This window comes from Protopterus annectens, chromosome 16.part0 (assembly GCF_019279795.1).
Source record: "Protopterus annectens isolate FY-2018-M chromosome 16.part0, PAN1.0, whole genome shotgun sequence".
In the NCBI taxonomy this organism is placed as follows: Eukaryota; Metazoa; Chordata; order Ceratodontiformes; family Protopteridae; genus Protopterus; species Protopterus annectens.
The window spans coordinates 842,233,205-842,254,462 of record NC_056750.1 but is presented as its reverse complement, the minus strand read 5'-3'; the positions used below and the strand labels follow the sequence as shown (position 1 = coordinate 842,254,462).

The window sequence follows — 21,258 nt, the reverse complement described above, 5'->3', positions numbered from 1 at the left end:
CTTTCTCTTTTTCACCTAAATTGGACTCCTATAACCCAAGACAAGTGGGTTCTGGATGTGGTTTCAAGAGGTTACAAATTCCATTTTCATACCCTACCAAGACCAAGCGGATGGCCGGAGCTTCCAAAACATCAATGGTTAGAGGCCTTAAACCAGGTGGAAGCTCTCTTGGCTATGAAAGCCATAGAAGTGGTTCCACTTTCAGAGATGGGACAAGGTTTTTACTCAAGGTTCTTTCTAGTCCCCAGAAAGCAAAATTCATGGAGGCCCATTCTGGATCTGTCAGTCTTGAACACTTTTCTCGAGATACCAAAATTCAAGATGCTTACTCTACAGCAGCTACTTCCAATGCTGACCAGAAATGCATGGATGGTAACTTTGGATTTAAAGGAGGCATATTTACACTTTCCCATCAGGCAGGAATGCAGAAAATACCTCGGGTTCAAGGCTGGATCGAGGCACTATCATAGGTTCATAGGTTCATACTAGTTTATCTGCCCTAGGGCATTTATAAGCCTAGCCAGAGTGTGTATGGCTTTTGCCACCCATTTTAAATTAATTTTGCTATGCCCTTTTTCGAGGTTAGTATACTGTACCTCTGTCTAACAGTGACACAGAAGTGATACCCGGGGTAAACCTACGATCTCCCATCCACTCATCAAGATTCCTCTTGAAGAGAGTCAATGAGGGACTCTGCCTAACCTGGACTGGGATTTTATTCCAGAGTGAAGGGAGCCTCTGGGTTATGAATCTGTCCCTCCAGCATGTCCTATTTATTTCAGTGCTGAGGTTTAAGTCCCTTGAGCGCTTAGCTCGATGGGATTTGGATTTTCTGAGGTGCAGCATGTCCATTAATTCTAGGTTGGACATGGCTTTATACATCAGGCACAGATCGCCACTGAGTAGAGCTGGAGTTTCTTTAACCGGGCAGCATACGGCATCTGTTTGAGCCCCTTAATCCTCTTGGTGAGGTACTTTTGGGGTCTTTCCAGTTGCTGCAGGTGCCTGGTAAGGTACATCCCAAAAGGGGCATTGTACTCAATTATGGGCCTGATGAGGGATGAGTAAAGAGGCACGATGACCTCCCCTGATCTAGATGTGAATCCCTTCATGATTAGGTGGGCTATATAAAATGTTTTTCTAACCACTTTGGCCACGTGGTTGTCAAATGAGAGATTGCTATCAACTTGGGTCCCCAGGTCCCTAATTACTTCTTCTGTACTTAATGGATTACCACCTATGTGGTAATTTGTGGGCACTTTGTTTATGCCAAAGGGGATGACTATACACTTTTTGATTTTTTTTTTTTGATTTTTTTTTTTGATTTTTTTCTCTGCGCTGCCTTTTGGATTGTCTACTGCGCCCAGGGTCTTCGCCAAATGCCTGGATCCAGTAGTAGCTTATTGCAGACTCAAGGGAATTCAAATTTGCCCATATCTGGACGACTGCCTTATTCAGGCAGACAGCAAGGATGTCTTACTCCAGCATCTCGAATTTGTTCAGTATCTTCTCAAGTTCTTGGGATTCACTGTAAACATAAAAAAGTCAAATTTGGCACCCTCACAACAGATAACTTTTCTGGGTGCTCTTCTCAACACAACAACCCAGATGGCATTTCTGACATACGAAAAACAATTACAGCTGGCTTCAACTTTCAAAACCTTGGCAACATTAACTCGGCTATCTTCAAGGAAATTCCTGCAGGCTTTGGGTTACCTGGCCTCCTGCATCCTTCTCGTACCATATGCAAGACTACATATGAGGAAAATACAGTGGTACCTAAAAAGTGTATGGTCTCAGCATTGCCACAGTTTAGACATACAGGTTACCGTCCTGCCTTGTCTTCAAAAGGAATTCCTTTGGTGGTCCAGGGCATGTACTCTAAACAAAGGAAAACCCTCCAGTCTGCCTCCAGCCACTCAGATACTAACCATGGACGCCTCAGATTATGCATGGGGAGCCCATTTTCAGGGCAACTGTCTGCAGGGCCTTTGGACAAAGGATCAGAAGCTCCTGCATATCAATTTAAAGGAAATGTTAGCCGTTCAGAAGGCTCTATTGGCCTTCAGGAATCTTCTACATCCAGGACAACTACTGATACGGACAGACAACACCACACTTATGTGGTACATAAACAGGTAAGGGGGATCTCATTCCTATCCCCTTTGCAGACTAGCCGTGAATCTATGGAACACAGCTCTAGCTTGCAAACTGGACCTTCAAGCTCAGTTTCTACCAGGGAAGCAAAACTTCCTGGCAGACAGTCTGAGCAGAAACCTGTCGGACCCACACGAATGGATGCTGGACACCGAAATATTCAAGATGATTACAGCAGTCTGGGGATGTCCTCACATAGGCATCCCACCTCAACCATCAACTACAGAATTTTTGCACCAGGACATTCCACGAACTAGCTTGGAAAGTGGATGCACTATCATTCAGTTGGAGAAACCTCTCGGGGTATGTCTTCCCGCCTCTACTACTTCTTCCATGGGTGTTGTTAAAGATCAAACAGGACAAGCCCAAGATGATAATCTTGCTGGCCCCAAATTGGCCTTGACAGTTTTGGTACCCAACACTGAAAAACCTTTGTCTGGAGCCCCCTTGGGTTTTACCACAGACTCCGAACCTTCTGTCCCAACACCAGGGTCAGGTTCTGCACTCCCATGTCAAAACTTTCAGCCTGGCGGCATGGTTAATCCAGGGTCTATGATTCATTCTCTCCTACCCAAGCAGGTTATGGATGTCATTTTAGAAGCCAGACGTCCTAGCACTAGAAAATCTTATGCAGGAAAATGGAAAAGATTTTGCTCCTGGATGCAGGCTCGGGATTCAGATCCTCTTATTCCTAACATTCCTCTGATTTTACTTTACCTGACAGACCTCTTACATAAGGGTCTCTCTTTCTCTTCCATAAAAATACATGCCTCCGCTATTTCTGCTCATTATAATACAGACCCTCCAGTCTTTTCCCACCAGCTCATGAGACAGTTTCTCAGAGGAGCTAAGAACTTAAGGCCCCCTAGATCTCCACCCAATCCTGCTTGGGATCTCAACTATGTTTTGGAAAAGCTCACCTTACCTCCTTTTGAGCCTGCTGCCACATCTGACATCAAGTTTTTATCTTGGAAGACAGCCATCCTGTTAGCTCTGACCTCTGCCAGGAGAGTTTTGGAGTTGCAAGCTCTCATGGCTGTGGAACTTTATATTATTTTTCATCAAGACAGGGTGTCTTTAAGGACTAATCCTACTTTCATGCCTAAGGTGGTTTCCAAAGTGGCTTTAAATCAAACTATTCACTTGCCAACTTTTTTCCCCACTCCTCAAAATAAGGGGGAAAGGATCTTGCATTCCTTGGATGTACACAGACAACTATGTTTTACCTGGACAGAACCAAGGCCATCAGGAAATCAGAGCAATTGTTTGTTTCTTATGCTTCAAGTTCCCAAGGTAAAGCCATTTCAAAATGGATTGCTCATGGAATCAGATTTTGCTATTCACACCATGGAAAGCAAACCCCAGGGAGTATAAGGACTCACTCTACCAGAGCTGCTGCCACTTCAGCTGCCTTCCTCAGGGGAGTTCCTACCAAAGACATTTTGGAAGCTGCAACTTGGAGTTCAGTGCATACTTTTTCCAAGCACTACAATCTACCTCTCTACTCTAAGTCTAGGGCAGGCTTTGCTTCTGCAGTCTTGCAGGGCCTTTTAGCCGCCCCCTCTACTTTATGACCACCTCCCTTTTATTCTGCTTTGCGATTCAACCCTACAGTCATGACTGCAACAGTGAAACACGATGAACATAGTACAGTTGTGTACACTTACCATAAATGTAGATGTTCGAGTGTCTTCACTGTTGCAGTCTGGGTTACCCTCCCTCCTGTCCCCTCTTATTTTTTCCTTTGTGTGGTTCCCTTCTTCACCCTTCTTCTGAGGTGTATTTGCAAAGGGTATGGGATCCTACTTATTTTGGAACACCTGACATCTGGGGCAAGAAAAACTGGAGAACATGGCATTGGCTGTCAGCTTTGTACTCCTGGCCCTCTGACGTCAGGGAGCATGGCTGAGCAGCCGACGCCGGACCCAGACTTTGGGATTCTGGCCGACCGAGGACTGCCTGCCGGCAGGGGAGAACCCTACAGTCATGACTGCAACAGTGAAGACACTCTAACATCTACATTTATGGTAAGTGTACACAACTGTACTTTCTCTCTCTCATGCAACCTATTTGGTGTATTTGCTTGTAGATGAAGGACATGTTATTTTTGTGCATGCATTTTTATTGGCATATTTTACAGCCTTCCAATTTGGGGGCACCTGACATCTGGGGCAAGAAAAACTGAAGAAAATGGCGTCTGCTGCATCTTTTATACCCCTGGCGCACTGACGTCAGGGAAGAGGCAACAGCAACCGACACCGGACCTAGACTTTGGAATTCTGGCTGACTGCGGGTAGCCTGCCAGCAGGGTAACCCAAGAGTAATTGACTGCAACAGTGAATATACTCCAACATCTACATTTATGGTAGGTACACAACTGTACTTTCCTCTTATTCCCCGCCTACAACAGGAGTTTCTTTGGTGGGCAGAGACATGTCACCAAAACAAGGGACTGTCGTTCACTCTACCCCTTGCCACCCAAACCCTAACTACAGACACATCAGACTATGCTTGGGGGGCCCACCTGGTGGGGAGATGCATTCAGGGCAAATGAAGCCCAAACCAATCTGCATATCAACCAGAAAGAGATGCTAGCTGTCCAGAATGCTCGGACAGCCTTCAAGGACTTACTTCATCCAGGACAACTACTAATAAAGACCGACAACACCACAAGTTATGTGGTACATAAACAAGCAGGGGGGTACGCATTCTTACCCCCTTGCAAACCATCCATGGCCTTGTGGAACACAGCCTTGACTTACCAAATACATCTTCAAGCTCATTTCCTGCCAGGAAAGCAAAATACTCTGGCAGACGACCTAAGCAGAAATCTTATGGATACGCACTAATGGAAACTGGATCCACAAATCTTTAGCATGTTAGCACAGAAATGGGGGAGCCCAGACATAGATCTATTTGCCTCTCCCCAAAATTATCAGTTGGACAAATTCTGCACAAGAACTTATCACAAAAAAGCATGTAAAATGGATGCCCTATCCTTCAGTTGGAAAAACCCATCAGTCTATGCCTTTCCCCTCTGCCTCTTCTCTCCAAGTTCTTACTAAGTCAGGAAAAAACAAAAATGATCCTAGTTGCTCCGGACTGGCCTCGCCAGCACTGGTACCCACTTCTAAGGAGTATGTCTCAACTTCCTCCATGGTACTTGTCTCAAATACCTCATCTACTGTCTCAGCAGAGCAATCAAATTCTGCACACTCTGCTCCAAACTCTGAGTCTTGCAGCATGGCTGATCAATTAATTATTCAAATAACACCTCTCAGTAAATCTGTGATGGATGTCATTTTAGAAGCCAGAAGGCCTAGTACTAGAAAATCTTATGCTGATAAATGGAAGAGATTCTGTGCTTGGAACCAAGCACAAGGAACAGACAGAGCAAAGCCCAATATTCCTCAGATTTTACAATATTTGACTGAGATGCTTGACAAGGGCTTATCTTTTTCTTCAATAAAAATCCATGCCTCTGCCATCTTGGCTCATTACAACACAGATCCTCCCCTTTTCTCGTCCTCTGCTTAAACAGCATCTTAGAGGGGCCAAAAATTTAAGACCTCCCAGAAGATCACCAACTCCTACATGAGACCTCAATTTTGTGGTATAAAAACTCACACTGCCTCCTTTTGAACCAGTAGCTACTGCAGATATAAAATTTCTATCTTGGAAAACAGCTTTTCTCTTGGCAAGGGTTTCAGGACTACAGGCTCTCATGGCAGTGGAGCCTTTTTATTAATTTTTACCCGGACAGGGTGTCCCTCAGGACCAATCTTTCTTTTATGCCTAAGGGGGTATCCAGTGTGGCTCTTAACCAGACCATTCACCTGCTAACATTTTACCCAAATCCGCAGAACAAGGGGGAGTGGATTCTGCATTAATTGAACATACACAGACAACTAAGATTCTACTTAAACAGGACGAAATCTCTCTGAGGAACTACTGGTAGCATTTGCTGCAGGGTCAGAGGGGAAGGCTATATCAAAGCAGACTATTTCTAAGTGGATAAGCCACTGCATTCGTTTCTGCTACTTGCACCATGGTAAACCTGTGCCCAAGGGGATCAGATCACATTCCACCAGGGCTGCCTCTACTTCAGCAGATTTTCTCAGAGGGGTTTCAACCAAAGACATTCTAGGAGCTGCTACTTGTAGTTCTGTTCATACCTTCACAAAGCATTATTATTTGCCTCTCTTCTTCGAATCCAAGGCAGGCTTTGCCACTGCAGTTCTGCAGGGCCTTATAGCCATGCTGTTTAGTTCCTTCCTCCCATCCATAACTTTGGGATTGTATCCAAATGTAATGACTGCAACAGTGAAACGCGAAGAACATAGTACAGTTGTGTACACTTACCATAAATGTAGATGTTAGAGTGTATTCATTGTTGCAGTCCAGGTTACCCACCCACCATCCCCCTTTTCTTTGCTGGGACTTATCTGCACTTCTCTATCCTATGCAATCTATTTGGTGTATTTGCTTGTAGACGAAGGTAAAGTTTAGGTTTCTAAAAGTGCATTTATATTTACATATACTCCCCATTTGGGGGGCACCTGACATCTGGGGCAAGAAATACTGAATAAAATGGCATTGGCTGCATGTGACGTCATGGAAGAAGAGACAGCAACTGACATGGACCCAAGACTTTGTTATTCAGGCCTACTGAGGACAACCTGCCAGCAGATTACCCAAATGTGATGACTGCAACAGTGAATACAGTCTAACATCTACATTTATGGTAATTGTACACAACTGTACCCTCCCTTGCTGTACAGCTACAAATGAATGTTTATACTGGTTTCCTGTGGAACCCTCCAAAATATCTTCATATTGCAACTGCCCAATTGCTTGTCGTTCCAGTGGTTTCTTCTTAATTTGGATGTCTATTGCTCTGTCCTGCTGTGGTGCTTTCTGAGTTGGATTTTCTACACTTGATCCTTCACTTCACAGGTACTCCATAACGTCAGATCTGAAGTAGTTAACTTCATTTTATCTGCAACCTGTGGGTATACGGATCCGTTTTGGATCCGAGCTGGCAACTTTTTTCTAGCATCTGTTCCAAGCTCCGAGCTCCACCCCTTACCCATAATTCCCTCCTGTCTTCCCCCAGATCTTGTTTGCCGCTCAAGTAGTGTGCATCGTGGTCTCCTTTCCGACCCAAGGCCCTCCACCTCTCTGCGCAGACCAGCCAGATCCGAGTCTGTGGCCTCTTCGAGGTCGACACGGAGCCTACTGGACATGGATATGGACAGGATGATGCGGAGATTTCTTCAGGCCCAAATTCAGATGCGAGTCTTGCCAGGTCCCTCTCCCTCTGGAGGGGCGACTTCCATGCCTCTTTTCTGCCCCATCTCTCCTTCCCCAATTCATTCTTCGGCTTCGGGGCTTCCGGATCCGAAGTTCTTCGGAGCTGGTAGCTAGGCGCCGACAGTTCCTGCAACCTCGACTCTGGCTGTTACCTTGAGTTCCTCGGATCCGACTTGCTTGGATCCGAGTGACTCTTGCCTCGGACAGGAAGTCGGACCCAGGGGAATGGATTCCTCGGCTCCGACTCTTTCGGACCTGACCTGTTCCCTCGGACCTCAGGCTACCCTGTCTTCGGCTCCGGTCCCTGCTTCGGATATGGGGAGGACTTCTCCTTCGGCCTTCGAAGTGGTGGAGAGGGTTCTCTCCCAGCCCATTCCCTCGGATACCACCCAGGCCCCCCTGGACTTGGCGATGACTCCCTTCAGCCTGTCTCAGGGACGGCCCATGCCAGGGGATCCTCAGGTCATTTTCCCCCGAGGAAACCCCTGCAGCTCGCGGATCCCCTTCTGAAGGTCCCACTGAAGGGGGCCACTGCAAGCGCAAGTGCAAAAGGAGGCACTGGGACTCCCATGAGTCCCTCACCACAGACTTAAATGGAGAAGGTTCCCCCAGGTCACCTCCCGAAGACGTCTCTTTAGGAGAAATTATGGAAATCCTCCGCCAGAGGGGAGGTTGGTCATCCCCAAAAACCTCTGGGGATGAGTTGGTGTTCCTGGAGGCCTTTGGCACGGGCCCATCTACCTCCTGGGTGTCCCCACCAGCAGACCCCTTGGTGGACCTCATCACCACTAGGGCATGGAAGGAGCCCGACACTGTAGAGCCCATCCCCAAATGTCCTGACAAGGTTTTATCTCTTCCTTCAGATAGACAACCCTGATCGAAAGGAGCCCCAGTCGATGCTATGTTGGTCGCAGCGGCCACAAAGAAGGAACTGGCACAGGAGAGTTCCTTAGTCCACCCTCCAGACAAGGAGTGCAGGTCAGTGGATAGGTTTGAGAAGCGCGTATACTCTTCAGCGACCTTTTCTATCCATGCACTGAATTATTTGGCACATGTGATTCGACTTCAGCGAGACCTTGCTTCGGAATTCGCTGAGTCGCCCCCATAGTCTTTATCGCTGCAGGACAAACAGCTGTTCTCGGTGAAAATGTCTACTGTGAAGTCAGTCTCAAATACATCTATGCGGCTACTTTCCCACGCCATGGAAGGAGCAGCTATAGCGGCTGGGACATGCATAGCCATGAGGCATCATGCCTGGCTCAGATCGTGTCAGTTCGAGGACCCTTTGAAGGCGTTGTTTAGCAATGCTCCCTACGACGGCTCTTCCCTCTTTGGAAGACAGTATGTGACACACTGTTCCAGAGCGAAAAGGACGGGAAGACTTTGCCGTCAGAGTCCACTTCTCTAACCCTTAGCGGTCCTTCTCTACGAATCAAAGAGGGCAGAAGAAGATGTGGTTCCGAAAATCTCAGTTTTTCTCGAGATTCTCAGGACAGCTATTCCCCCAGAGGCAGAGGGGGACAAGATCGACACCGACCCAAAGCTAGAGGGGGTCCCAGGAAATTCGGGTCTAGGGAACCCTTTTCTGATAGAACCGGTCAGCAGTCTTGAGGGGTTGCCCGACTGTCCTACTCTGGAGGCAGTCTGGGGACGATTGTCCTTGCACCCAGCAGCATGGGAGCCCATTACGACAGATCGATGGGTTCTTCAGATAATGTCCAGAGGTTATTCTATTCCTTTCATTGCCCCTCCAAACATTACAAAACACCTCCCGGATGTTCCATTTGCTCACAGGGAGGCCGCAGCTCTAGAGGTTTCAAAGCTGCTTCTCAAACGAGCCATTGAAAAGGTCACCCCGATCAGTCAGGATTAGGCATCTACTCAAGGTTCTTTTTGGTGCCAAAAAAGACGGGGGACTTAAAGCCCATTCTAGTCCTGTCAACATTAAACCTGTCCGTAGCAAAATAGAAATTCCGGATGGTCACTCTACAGTCCATTCTACCTTATCTCCGAGAGTGCGCCTGGATGTGCTTGTTAGATCTTCAGGATGCTTACTACCACTTCAAAATACACAGAAGCTCCAGGAGGTTTCTGTGCTTCTGGCTGGGGACCAGTCACTTTTAGTTCGGGAGCCTACCCTTTGGTCTCACCACAGTCCCCAAGGTGTTCACCAAGGTAATGGCAGTTGTAGCGGCCCACCTGAGGCTTCAGGGTATTCAGGTGTTTCCTTACCTGGACGACTGGCTCTTCGCTGCATACAACAAGCATCACTTGTGTCTAGCCCAAGATTATTTCATTCGGTTAGCAGTCCTACTGGGAATTACAGTCAGTGTTCACAAATCCCATTTGCAACCAGTACAAATTCTAGACTTCATTGGGGCACGGTTAGACACTTTGCAGATGAAGGTATTCCTAACTCCAGAAACCACAGTGACCATGGACGCCTCCCAACTCGGGTGGGGGGACACTGTTTGGGAAGGACAGTCCAAAGCACGTGGTCCCAGACAGAGACCAATTTGCACATAAATGTTCTAGAGATGAGGGCAGTGCTTTTAGCGTTGGAAGCCTTTCATACAGTCCTCCCTCTTGGATTGATTGCAGTTCAATCAGACAACATGTCAGTCATCTGGTATATCAACAAGCAAGGGGGAACCAGATCCTACCCTCTGTCGCGAGGCCATGAAAGTGTGGGAATGGGCGATTTCCACCGGTCGGTGTCTGATAGCAACGCACATCCCGGGGCGCTCCAACTTTTTAGCGGACAGATTGAGCCAGGCCATTTTGATGCCTTACGACTGGTCTCTAAAACGGTCAGTAGCGGAGGAGATTTTCCTGGCATGGGGTCAGCCTTGCTGTGATCTCTTCGCATCTCCTTCCAACGCGAAGTGCAGCAAGTTCTTCGCTCTGATTCCCTCACCAGGGGAAGTCCCCAGAGACGCTCAAGTCCATGCTTGGCCTCCCGGGCTTCTGTATGCTTATCCACCATTGTCACTCATTCCGAAGTTTCTTCAGAAAGCTTGCCAACTACGGTGCAAAGTGATCCTCATTGTCCCATTCTGGCCTAGTCGGGTTTGGTTCCCATTCCTTTGGTCTAATCTATTAGCTCCCCCATGGGTTCTGGATCCCTGCCTGGATCTAATCTCCCATCCGACAGAGACACGTCCACCCGATCTGGGCAGCCTCAAGCTAACGGCTTGGCTGCTCCAGTTCCGTTAATCGCCAGGACTCCCGGTCTTTCATCCCAGGTCAAACCGATTCTAGTGGCCTCTCTTAAAGGCTCCAGTAGAAAACTATATTGCAGTAAATGTAAGCACTTTTCCATTTGGGCTTCAAAGAGAGAAATAGATCCCTTTACAGCTCCTGTTCCAGTGGTGTTGGACTTCCTGTCTGGTATCTTTCAGCAAGGAGCTGGTTCCCCCACAGTGAAAGTACAATTGGCAGCCATTTCCAGTTTTTACGTTGGTGAAGACAACATGGCCTTGGCTTCCTCTAGGCTGTGTAAGGCTTTTCTTAAAGGTACTTTTTTGTTATGGCCCCCTGTCAAGGATTCTGTACCTCCTTGGGACCTTACTTTTTTGTTTTACAGGCATTGGTAGCCCCTCCTTTTGAACCCGCAGCTTCGGTGGACTTAAAATGTTTGTCGTGGAAGACAGCTTTCCTAGTCGCCATCACATCGGCTAGGAGAGTTTCTGAGCTTCAAGCTCTGTCTGCCGTGCCTCCGTGTTTGGTCTTCCATAAGGAATAGGGTCTCCCTCAGTAGAAACCCTTACTTCTTACCTAAAGTGGCATCTGAAGCAAACATAAACCAGTCCATTAATCTGCCCGTTTTCTTTCCCAACTTTCAAAATAAAGGTGAATACAAACTCCATTTGTTAGATGTTCATAGACAACTTTGTTTTTATCTTCATAGAACGAAGTCCTTCCACAAGACTGACCAATTGTTGGTTTCCTTTTCCAAAGCTTTTATGGGAAAAGCTATTTCTAAAGTTTCTTTAGCCAGATGGATCACTCTTTGCATTTCACATGCCTACAAAGCAAAAGGTTTATCACCTCCTGGGATAGTTAGGCTCACTCTAACAGGTCCATGGTGACTTCTGCTGCTTTTTGGTCCAGGGTACCTTTGGATGATATTTGTGCATGGGCGACTTGGGCCAATTCACATACCTTCATTTCCCATTACAAATTGGATCTGATTTCGAGGGGTAGAGCATCCTTTGGCTCTGCGGTGCTCAGGAATATCCTTCTATAAGGACCTCCCAGGATCGGAGTAGCTGGAGACTCTGTCCCACAGGTTGCAGTTAAATTAAGTTAACTACTTCAGATAAAGAAGTTATGTACTCACCATAACTTTCCATCTGAGTAGTTCTACTTCATTTTTCTGCAACATTCCCTCCTTCCATCCCCCGGACCTTATCCTGTTTTCAGGTTGGTTATTGGGTTGAGTTGCATGTATATTGCTAGTTGCAGCAAACTCGATCTGAGGGAAGATAGGAGATGGTAGGGAATTATGGGTAAGGGGAGGAGCTTGGAGCAAATGCTAGAAAAAAGTTGCCGGCTCTGATCTGATACGGATCCGTATACCCACAGGTTGCAGAAAAATGAAGTATAAGTATAACTACTCAGATGAAACGTTATGGTGAATACATAACTTCTTTTTTCTATATATTGTTTTGTATTGTAAAGTTTTCCATGTTCCGGATTCCTTTGCCTGTATTTCTCTTCAAATGTCTTTAGTGTTGCTCTTTTTGTATTGCATAGTTTTGCTTTCGTCTTTGCATAAATATTGCATCATATTAAGTCTCTTTTTCTTTTCTATGTCAATATTACTTCTTCAGATGTCTCCTGATCTTCCTGTTTATTCTTATTTTGGGAAGTTGTTCCATCATGCTGTGATGTAACCTGCATTAGACCTTCTACACCAAATCCTTCACTTTGCAGGCATTCCATAACTTCAGTTTCCATTTTTATAATTTCTACTTTACTAATATTCTTTTCTATAGTTCTTTGTGATATATTTTTTTTATTGTGAAGTTTTCCATATCTGAATGCCTTTGTCTGTATTTCTCTTTGAATATCTTTGGGGCTGCCTTTTTTGTATTGTTTTAATTTTGCTTTCGACTTTGTGTAAATGTTGCACCATGTCAAATATCTCTCTCTTTCCCATGTCCATATTTCTTTTTTATACTTTTCAAAAATCTCTAGGTTTTGGTGTTTATATTTTCGCACTTCCTCAGATGCTTCTTTTTCCAAACAGGACAAAGTTTCTTGGTCTAATGTTTTTCACAAATCTGTTGTATTAATGAGCACAATTTTTTTATTTGAGGCTTCTGACATTTTTTCTTGTGATGTATTTTTCTTCTAATTTATCTGTTAATCTTTTTGTATATCTTGTGTCTGGAAACTCTGGACTTGCGTAATAACAACAATACGCAATTTCTTTCTTATCCTCGATAGAACACGCTGTCGTCTTTATGGCTGTTCTTTGGCCTGTCAGTTTTTGTGATTTTCTTGTGACAGTCCTTATGTACTGGAAGGGGACACTGAAGTTGTTAAATGACTAGTGAAACAGAAGTTTAGTATGCATTTCTTTGCAAGGATATTGTGGTGACTATATGGGTAAAAACTTACAGGACATAATGCCAATATAGTGTGTGTTTGCCTGAGATTTGAATAAAATTACAGGAACCCTGACATATAGTGCAAAATTTTATTAACTGTGACAAAGTTTTAAATGTCTGTATTGCTCTATCTTGTCTTCCAGAACAAGCAACAAAAATCTCCATTTGCATACCAGAAGTTGTCCATGAATGCCAGCTGTCTTGTGATTGATCTGAAGTGGAATCCTGCCATCCCTTCCATGTTGGCCGCCTGTTTGTCTGATGGTAGCATATCTGTAATGGAAGTCACTGATACTGTGAAGGTCATTGCCACTCTGCCATATACAGCTGGTATCACATCGGGTATGTTTTGAGTAGGCTTCTGTGAAAATCATCAGTACTCTCGCCTCTCACACTGTTATCCCAAATAAAATTTCAGATTTGGTGTAAAGGGAAGTTATGTATTGTTTGGATAGCAAGTATACCTAACTCTGTTTATATAAAGTCAGGCAGAGACCTTGACTGCTCTAGATTGGTTGATTGATTTTTTTTTTTTTTTTTTTTTTTTTAAGTAGTCTGATAACTTGTGTAATATATGTTGTGTATATGCATATCTCTGTTTTTATATGTATGCAAGTGCACATATTTATTTATAATTGTTGGTCGGGCAAGTGGATTGGTCTACTGACCCTTTTCAGCCAGGGCCCTTCCTCACAGAGCAGTAATGCGGGATGCTTAATAGTAGCGAGTACACAGTAAAGTTACATATTTAATGGATTGTCCAGCTGAGTTCCAAACAAATACAGAGGGTACAGTCCATTGTCGAAGAGGAAGGAATAGCATAACTGATGAATATATAGTCACCACTGAGAGTAGTACAATAAGGTCTTCGCTAATGCTGACAGCTAAGACTTAAACTTTGGAAGTGTATATGTACACCGTGCGTGAGGTCTTAATTTCTGTGTTTGCTGGAAAAAAGAGTAAATATTTCATGGCGAGTTAATTGTTGTCTCTGAAAAAATGCCTTTATTTTGAGCGACCAGATAAGTAGAATTTTTCCAGAGTGGTTATTGTTCTGATTTCACTTGGTAGATGATTCCATGTGGAAGGCCTTAGTCGAGAGAGAGCTTTTTCACCCACTGTGGTCTTGAATTTGGGCCTATTGAACATGTTGCCTCTATATTAGATAAACCTCAACAGGTATGGCAGTTGTCTAAAAGGCAGTTTGCTTCTTACAGGTGACAGTATCCCATATAAGACAACTCTGAAGGAAAGATAACCTATCACTAACTGTTAGCTTGTAGAGTCCTTTATTGAGGTGACCGAGTGGGACTGGGGAATTTGGTAGTAAGGTAAATCTGAAATTCAGAAATGTTATAAATCTGTAAGTGTGTGTGTGTGTGTGTGTGTGTGTGTGTGTGTGTGTGTGTGTGTGTGTGTGTGTGTGTGTGTGTGTGTGTGTGTGTGTGTGTGCGTGCGTGCGTGTGTGTGTGTGTGTGTGTATGTATGTATATATATATATATATATATATATATATATATATATATATATATCTATAGTGCAGTTTTATGAATTGTAGTTGAGATTCAACAAAATTATCTGGCATAGCTTCTGCTGTAAACAGATTTAAAATGGGTTTACTTGGACTTCTGCTGTCATTAGGCCTTTTATAGTAGATTACAGACCTACATATCTGGATTTTTTTTAGTTAAGTTTTCGTAAGGCTAGTAGTCTTTCAGCAAAGTCGGTCCTCTTTTAGAACTTCAAATAAACCCTTCAGCAGGAAACCATTTTTAACACTTGCAACATTTAGCAGTTAAGTTTCTGTTTCACAATACTCAACAATCAGGTTGGACTTGCAACATGTAGTAGGAGCTTTCCTGATGTTCTTCGTGTTTCACTGTTGCAGTCATTACACTTGGGTTATCCTGCTGGCAGGCTACCCTCAGTTGGCCGAATTTCAAAGTCTAGGTCTGGCGTCGGTTGCTGTCGCCTCTTCCCTGATGTCAGTGCGCCAGGGGTATAAAAGATGCAACTGATGCCATTTTCTTCAGTCTTTCTTGCCGCGCGGTGCCCGAAGCATAGGTTCATAGGTTAGTACTAGGCTAACTGCCCTTGCGAGCCATTTTAAGCTTAGCCAATTATCCCTTGAGACTCAAACCCTGCACCTTGTGTTTTTAAGGCAAACACCTTAACCATTAGGCCACTCTCCCATAAGCAGTTCGCAAGTGCCGGTCGGCCGACTCCTGAGATTTTTGTGTTCGAATTTCAGATCCGAAGTCTTCATTAAAAGTACCCCATTGGGGAAACTTTTTTCTTGCTCCAGACCAATGTCAGAAAAAGTTAATAATTGTATTTCTTGTGGGAAGCAAATACCTCATAAGGACTTTCATTCTTACTGTATTCCTTGCCTAGGCCCTGACCACGACGTTGCTAGTTGTCGGTTTTGTGCTAGATTTAACCAATGCACTAGTAAGCATCGGTACAATTTTGCATTGCACCATTTTGGCAGAAGATTTTATTATACAATGTCATCGATAGCCATTCGACTGCAGGAATTCACAAGAAACGTAAAGAAAAGGACTGGCATCCGAGGTCCAAAACTGACAACGAGGCTTCTTATAAGCCAGTCGCTGGTTCGCCGGTTCTGTGAGGTGCCTTCGCAGCCCCTGACACCCAGACCCGCAGGCCGCTACCGACTCCCACATGGAGTCAACTAGGCCGCTGGAAGCTCAAGGTATTGGTCCTTCGGAGATTATTCCCTCAGATGGGTCCGGAGCCGCTGAGCAGGCATCTGCTTCTGAGGGTGTTTTCAGACCTACTCAGTTATACATTAAAATGACGTTCGCTTCAAAGGCAAAGACTAAAGCACTTTTAAAGACAAAGAAACAAGTACAACAGCCTCATGGACAGGCCTCCATGCCCAAAAAACAGATGCTCAAAATGGCCGAAGACTCTTAATTACTTTGATCAGGGATTCCCATCCCCCACCTGATAAAAGGCCTAGGCAAGAGACAGAATATGAATCTTCAGATCAGGTTTCCATTTCATCTGATTCCTCTTCTGATCAGGAATACTCTCTTCCTCCCTATGAGAATTCTGATGCTGAAGAATCTATCCCTTCAGCCTCTTCTCCTGAGGATTACTCTTTTGTGGAAACTTTGCATACTATGAGGGAGCATTTTCACTGGGAGAGCCAAGATTTTTCAGAATCTATGAAAAGGCTCAGAGACTTCTTTTTACTACCACAACACAGGCCCCTAGCTGTTCCACCTGTGTTGGACATTGTAGATGTATTTTCAGAGTCCAGTCTGACCCCTGACTCCTTACCTCCAGCTCCTGTTAAGCCAGACAGGTACTTCAGGGTTCCTGACTCTCATAAATTCCTTTTCAAAAACCCTGCTGCTGACCCAGAAACAATCTCAGGGTCCCAAAGGGGTCAAGGCTTCTGCTGCTGAAAACCCTACCCCCTCAGACAGGGATTCTAGGGCATTGGACAGATGGGGAAAAAAGATTTACACTTATGCTACCTTGGCTATAAGGGCTTTAAAATTGTCTTTCATATGCTCCAATATCAGCAGTATATTATGTCACTGCTTAAACAGAAAATGTTGACAAATTCTGAATGTGCAGAAAACAAAGAAATGCAGGATGTATTGCATGCACCTGAACAAGTTGGAAAGTATACTTTGCAATGTGGTTTTGATTCTTTGGAGGCCTCCTGCAGGGCCGCTGTTACGGGTTCTGTCATCAGGAGGCATGCTTGGTTAAAGGAACAAAATCTGCCTAATAATGTCAAAGCAAAATTATTAGATGCTCCATTACAGCATGATACCTTGTTTGGTGTTAAAGCAGAAGAGGTGTTAAAGAAAATGGAGGCCAAAGCTAAATCTATGCAAACGGTTAAGGATTTCTTACAGGTACAGCCTCCTAGATTTAGCAGACATTGGCTTACAAAGAATTGGTCTTTTCCAGTGTCAGACCACAAACGGGCAGATACAGACGCCGAAGAGGCAGATCCCAGACCCAAGGTTCGTACAGGTCTAAACAATGGGGTGCTTCTACCTGCAAAAGTAGAGAAGACAATTCACGGCCATACAGGAAACAGTCCCAATGACGGCCCCCTGCCTGCACCAAGCACTTATCTTCTGGCAGCACCTTTAGGGGGAAAACTAGCACTTTTCCTTCAAAATTGGCACATAATAACCCAGGACAAATGGGTCCTAGATATAATGTTTCAAGGCTACAAGTTTCACTTCCATACCCTGCCAAGGACAAACGGTTGGCCAGACCTGCCAAAACATCAATGGGCAGAGGCACAAAAGCAAGTCTCATCCCTCATGGACATGAGGGCCATTCAACAAGTACCAGAGCAAGAGCAGGGACAAGGATTTTATTTAAGACTTTTCTTGGTCCCAAGAAAGGGCAAGACCTGGAGACCAATACTGGACCTATCTATTCTAAACACATTTCTGGATATTCCAAAATTCAAAATGTTGACTCTACAGCAACTTCTGCCCATGCTGGGCAAGAAGGCTTGGCTTGTGACTTTAGACCTAAAAGAGGCATACCTGCATGTCCCAGTCAGACCAACATGCAGAAGATATCTCAGATTCAAAGCTGGCTCAATGCACTACCAATTCTCTGCACTGCCCTTTGGCTTATCTACTGCGCCCAGGGTCTTCACAAAGTGCCTGGCACCAGTAATTGCATTCTGCAGACAAAGAGGAATACAAATATATCCATACCTGGATGACTGCCTCATTCAAGCAGAGACAAAGGACATTCTTCTACACATCTGGCGTTTGTAAAAAGGTTACTAACTCCTCTAGGGTACACAGTAAACGAAAAGAAGTCAAAACTAGTACCCTCACAACAGATTGTATTCTTGGGTGCCAGCTTAAATACATCGGCCCAGATGGCTTACCTCACGCCAGACAAGCAGGTTCAACTAACTCAATATTTTCAACTACTGGCAAAAAAAAAAAAAAAAAAAAAAAAAGATAAATACTCTGGCAGACGAACTAAGCAGAAACCTCATGGATCCCCATGAGTGGAAATTGGATCCACAAGTCTTCAGTATGATAACAAGGAAATGGGGATGCCCGGAGATAGATCTATTTGCCTCTCCTCACAACTACCAACTAAAAAGATTTTGCACAAGGACTTATCACAGACCAGCATGGAAAGTGGATGCCCTATCTTTCAGCTGGAAAAGCTTTGCAGTATATGCCTGTCCTCCTCTGCCTCTCCTCCCCAAGGTACTCCTAAAGGTCAGACAAGAGAAGCCAAAGATGATACTGATTGCCCCGCCAGTACGGGTATCCAATTCTAAGGAACTTGTCTCAATGCCCGGCTTGGACCTTGCCTCAAATACCTCCTCTACTATCCCAACAAAGCAATCCGATCCTGCACAGCCAGCTAAAGACCTTAAATCTGGCAGCATGGCGGATAATGTAGTCATACAAAACGCACCTTTCACTAAAGCTGTGATGGATGTCATTTTGGAGGCCAAAAGGCCTAATACCAGAAAATCTTACACTGGAAAATGGAAGAGATTCTGTGCTTGGAACCAGGCACAAGGAATTGACACAGCTGTACCAAATATTCCTCAGATTTTGCAATACTTAACTGAGATGCTGGACAAAGGCCTATCCTTTTCATCAGTTAAAATTCATGCCTTTGCCATTTCGGCTCATTACAGTACAGAGCCACCAATCTTTTCTCATCCTTTGTTTAGGTAGTACCTCAGAGGAGCCAAAAACTTAAGGCCTCCAAGGAGATTACCAATACCTGCATGGGACCTCAATTATGTCTTGGAAAAACTCACCCTGCCTCCTTTTGAGCCAGCCGCTACAGCTGATATAAAGTTTTTATCTTGGAAAACAGCTCTGCTCCTAGCAATAACTTCTGCAAGACGAGTCTCAGAGCTACAGGCACTCATGGCTGTGGAACCTTTTTATCATTTTTTATCCAGACAGGGTTTCTCTGAGGACAAATCCGGCATTTATGCCTAAGGTAGTGTCCAGTGTGGCCCTTAACCAAGCTATTCATCTGCCTGCTTTTTATCCAAACCCACAGAATAAGGGAGAGAATTCTGCATTCTTTGGACATACACAGACAACTACGCTTCTACTTGAACAGAACCAAAGCTTTCCGAAAGACGGAGCAACTACTAGTGGCATTTGCTGCAGAATCACAAGGGAAGGCCATCTCAAAGCAGACTTTTTCTAAGTGGATAGGCCACTGCATTCGTTTCTGCTATTCTCAACATGGCAAGCCAGTGCCTAAGGGCATTAGGCCACATTCAACCAGAGCAGCAGCCTTCCTCAGAGGAGTACCAACCAAAGACATTCTAGAGGCTGCTACTTGGAGTTCTCTTCACACCTTTACAAAGCATTATCATTTGCCTCTCTACTCTAAGTCCAGGGCAGGCTTTGCCTCTGCAGTTCTGCAGGGCCTTATAGCCGCACCTAATGCTGTTTAGCTCCAGCCACCCACCCATAACTTTGGGATTCTACCCAAATGTAATGACTGCAACAGTGAAACACAAAGAACATAGTACAGTTGTATACACTTAAATTTAGATGTTCGAGTGTATTCACTGTTGCAGCCCAGGTTACCCTCCTGCCATCCCCCTGTCATTCTGGAGTTTCTTTCCTTTTCTACCTTCTACAACCTATGTGGTGCATTTGCTTGTAGATGAATGTAAAGTTTATATTGATGCATGTATATAAGATGTATGTGCATGTATACAAGATGCATCCGACGCCATTTTCTTCAGTCTTTCTTGTCACACGTTGCCCGAAGCAGAAACAGTTTGCAAGTGCCGGTCGGCCGACTCCTGAGATTTTCGAAGTCGAATTTCAGATCCAAAGTCTTCAATAAAGCTAAGTACCCCATTGGGGAAACTTTTTTCTTGCCTCAGACCGATGTCAGAAAAAGTTAATAATTGTATTTCTTGTGAAAAGCAAATACCTCATAAGGACTTCCACTCTTACTGTATTCCATGCCTAGGCCCTGATCACGATGTCACTAGTTGTCGGTTTTGTGCTAGATTTAACAAACTTGCTATTAAAAGGCGTTTTGAATTTGCATTGCACTACTTTGGTCGAAGGTTCAATTATACAATGCCGTTGGATCAACTGATGACCGCAATACCAAAAAAAACGCAAGGATAAGGATAAAGACAGATATCAGAGGTCCAAAACCGACGAAGCCTCTTCTAGGCCAGTCGCCGGTTCTCAGTGAGGCGCTTTCGCAGCCTCTGACACCTGCTACCTCAAGAGCCACAGGCTGCCTCCAACTCCCACGTGGAGACAACTAGGCCTCTGGAAACTCAAGGTATTGGGCCTACGGAAACTAATCCCTCAGATGGGTCCGGAGCTGCTGAGCAGGCATCGGCTTCTGAGGGTGTTTTCAGACCTTCACAACTTACCATTAAAACTACAGCCAAGACAAAAGTACCACTAAAGACAAAGAAACAAGTACAGCATTCTCCTGGACAAGCCTCCATGCCTAAGAAACAGATGCTTAAAATGGCCGAAGACCTCATTACTTTAATCAGGGGTTCCCATCCCCCTCCTGAGAAAAGGCATAGGCAGGATACAGACTATGATTCCTCTGATCAGGTTTCCATTTCCTCCGATTCCTCTTCAGACCAAGGGTACTCTCTACCCCCCTATGAGGACTCTGATGCTGAAGAATCTATCCCTTCAGCCTCTCCTCCTGAGGATTATTCTTTTGGGGAAACTTTACATACCATGAGGGAGCATTCCCATTGGGAAAGTCAGGATTGCACAGAATCTAAGAAAAGGCTCAGAGACTTCCTTCTATTGCCTCAGCACAGGCCCCTGGCTATTCCGCCTGTACTAGATATCGTAGATGATGTGTTCTCTGAATCCAGCTTATCTCCTGATGTTCATCGTGCATACAGCTGCAGTAATAACATATGGGTTCTCTGCCGTCAGGCGGTCCCTCGGTCGGCCGAATTCCAAAGTCTTGGTCCGGCGTCGGTTGTTGTCGCTTCTTTTCCTGACGTCAGTGAGGCAGGAGTATATAAGACACAGCCGACGCCATTTTCTTCAGTCTTTTTTGCCGCACGGTGCCCGAAGCAGAAGCATTTCACAAGTGCCGGTCGGCCAGCTCCTGAATTTATGAAAAATTTGGAAACCAAAGTCTTCATTAAAC

At 44.9% G+C, this 21,258-nt stretch overlaps 1 protein-coding gene across 1 annotated transcript in view; it reads left to right on the top strand.

The window, feature by feature from the left end:
* Window positions 1-21,258, top strand: part of NUP214 (nucleoporin 214) — a 3,229,616-nt gene that overhangs the window by 254,153 nt on the left and 2,954,205 nt on the right. Inside the window, exon 4 of the mRNA XM_044058190.1 lies at window positions 13,232-13,430. Coding sequence (XP_043914125.1) covers window positions 13,232-13,430 — 199 coding nt within the window. The remainder of the gene's footprint in view (window positions 1-13,231; window positions 13,431-21,258) is intronic.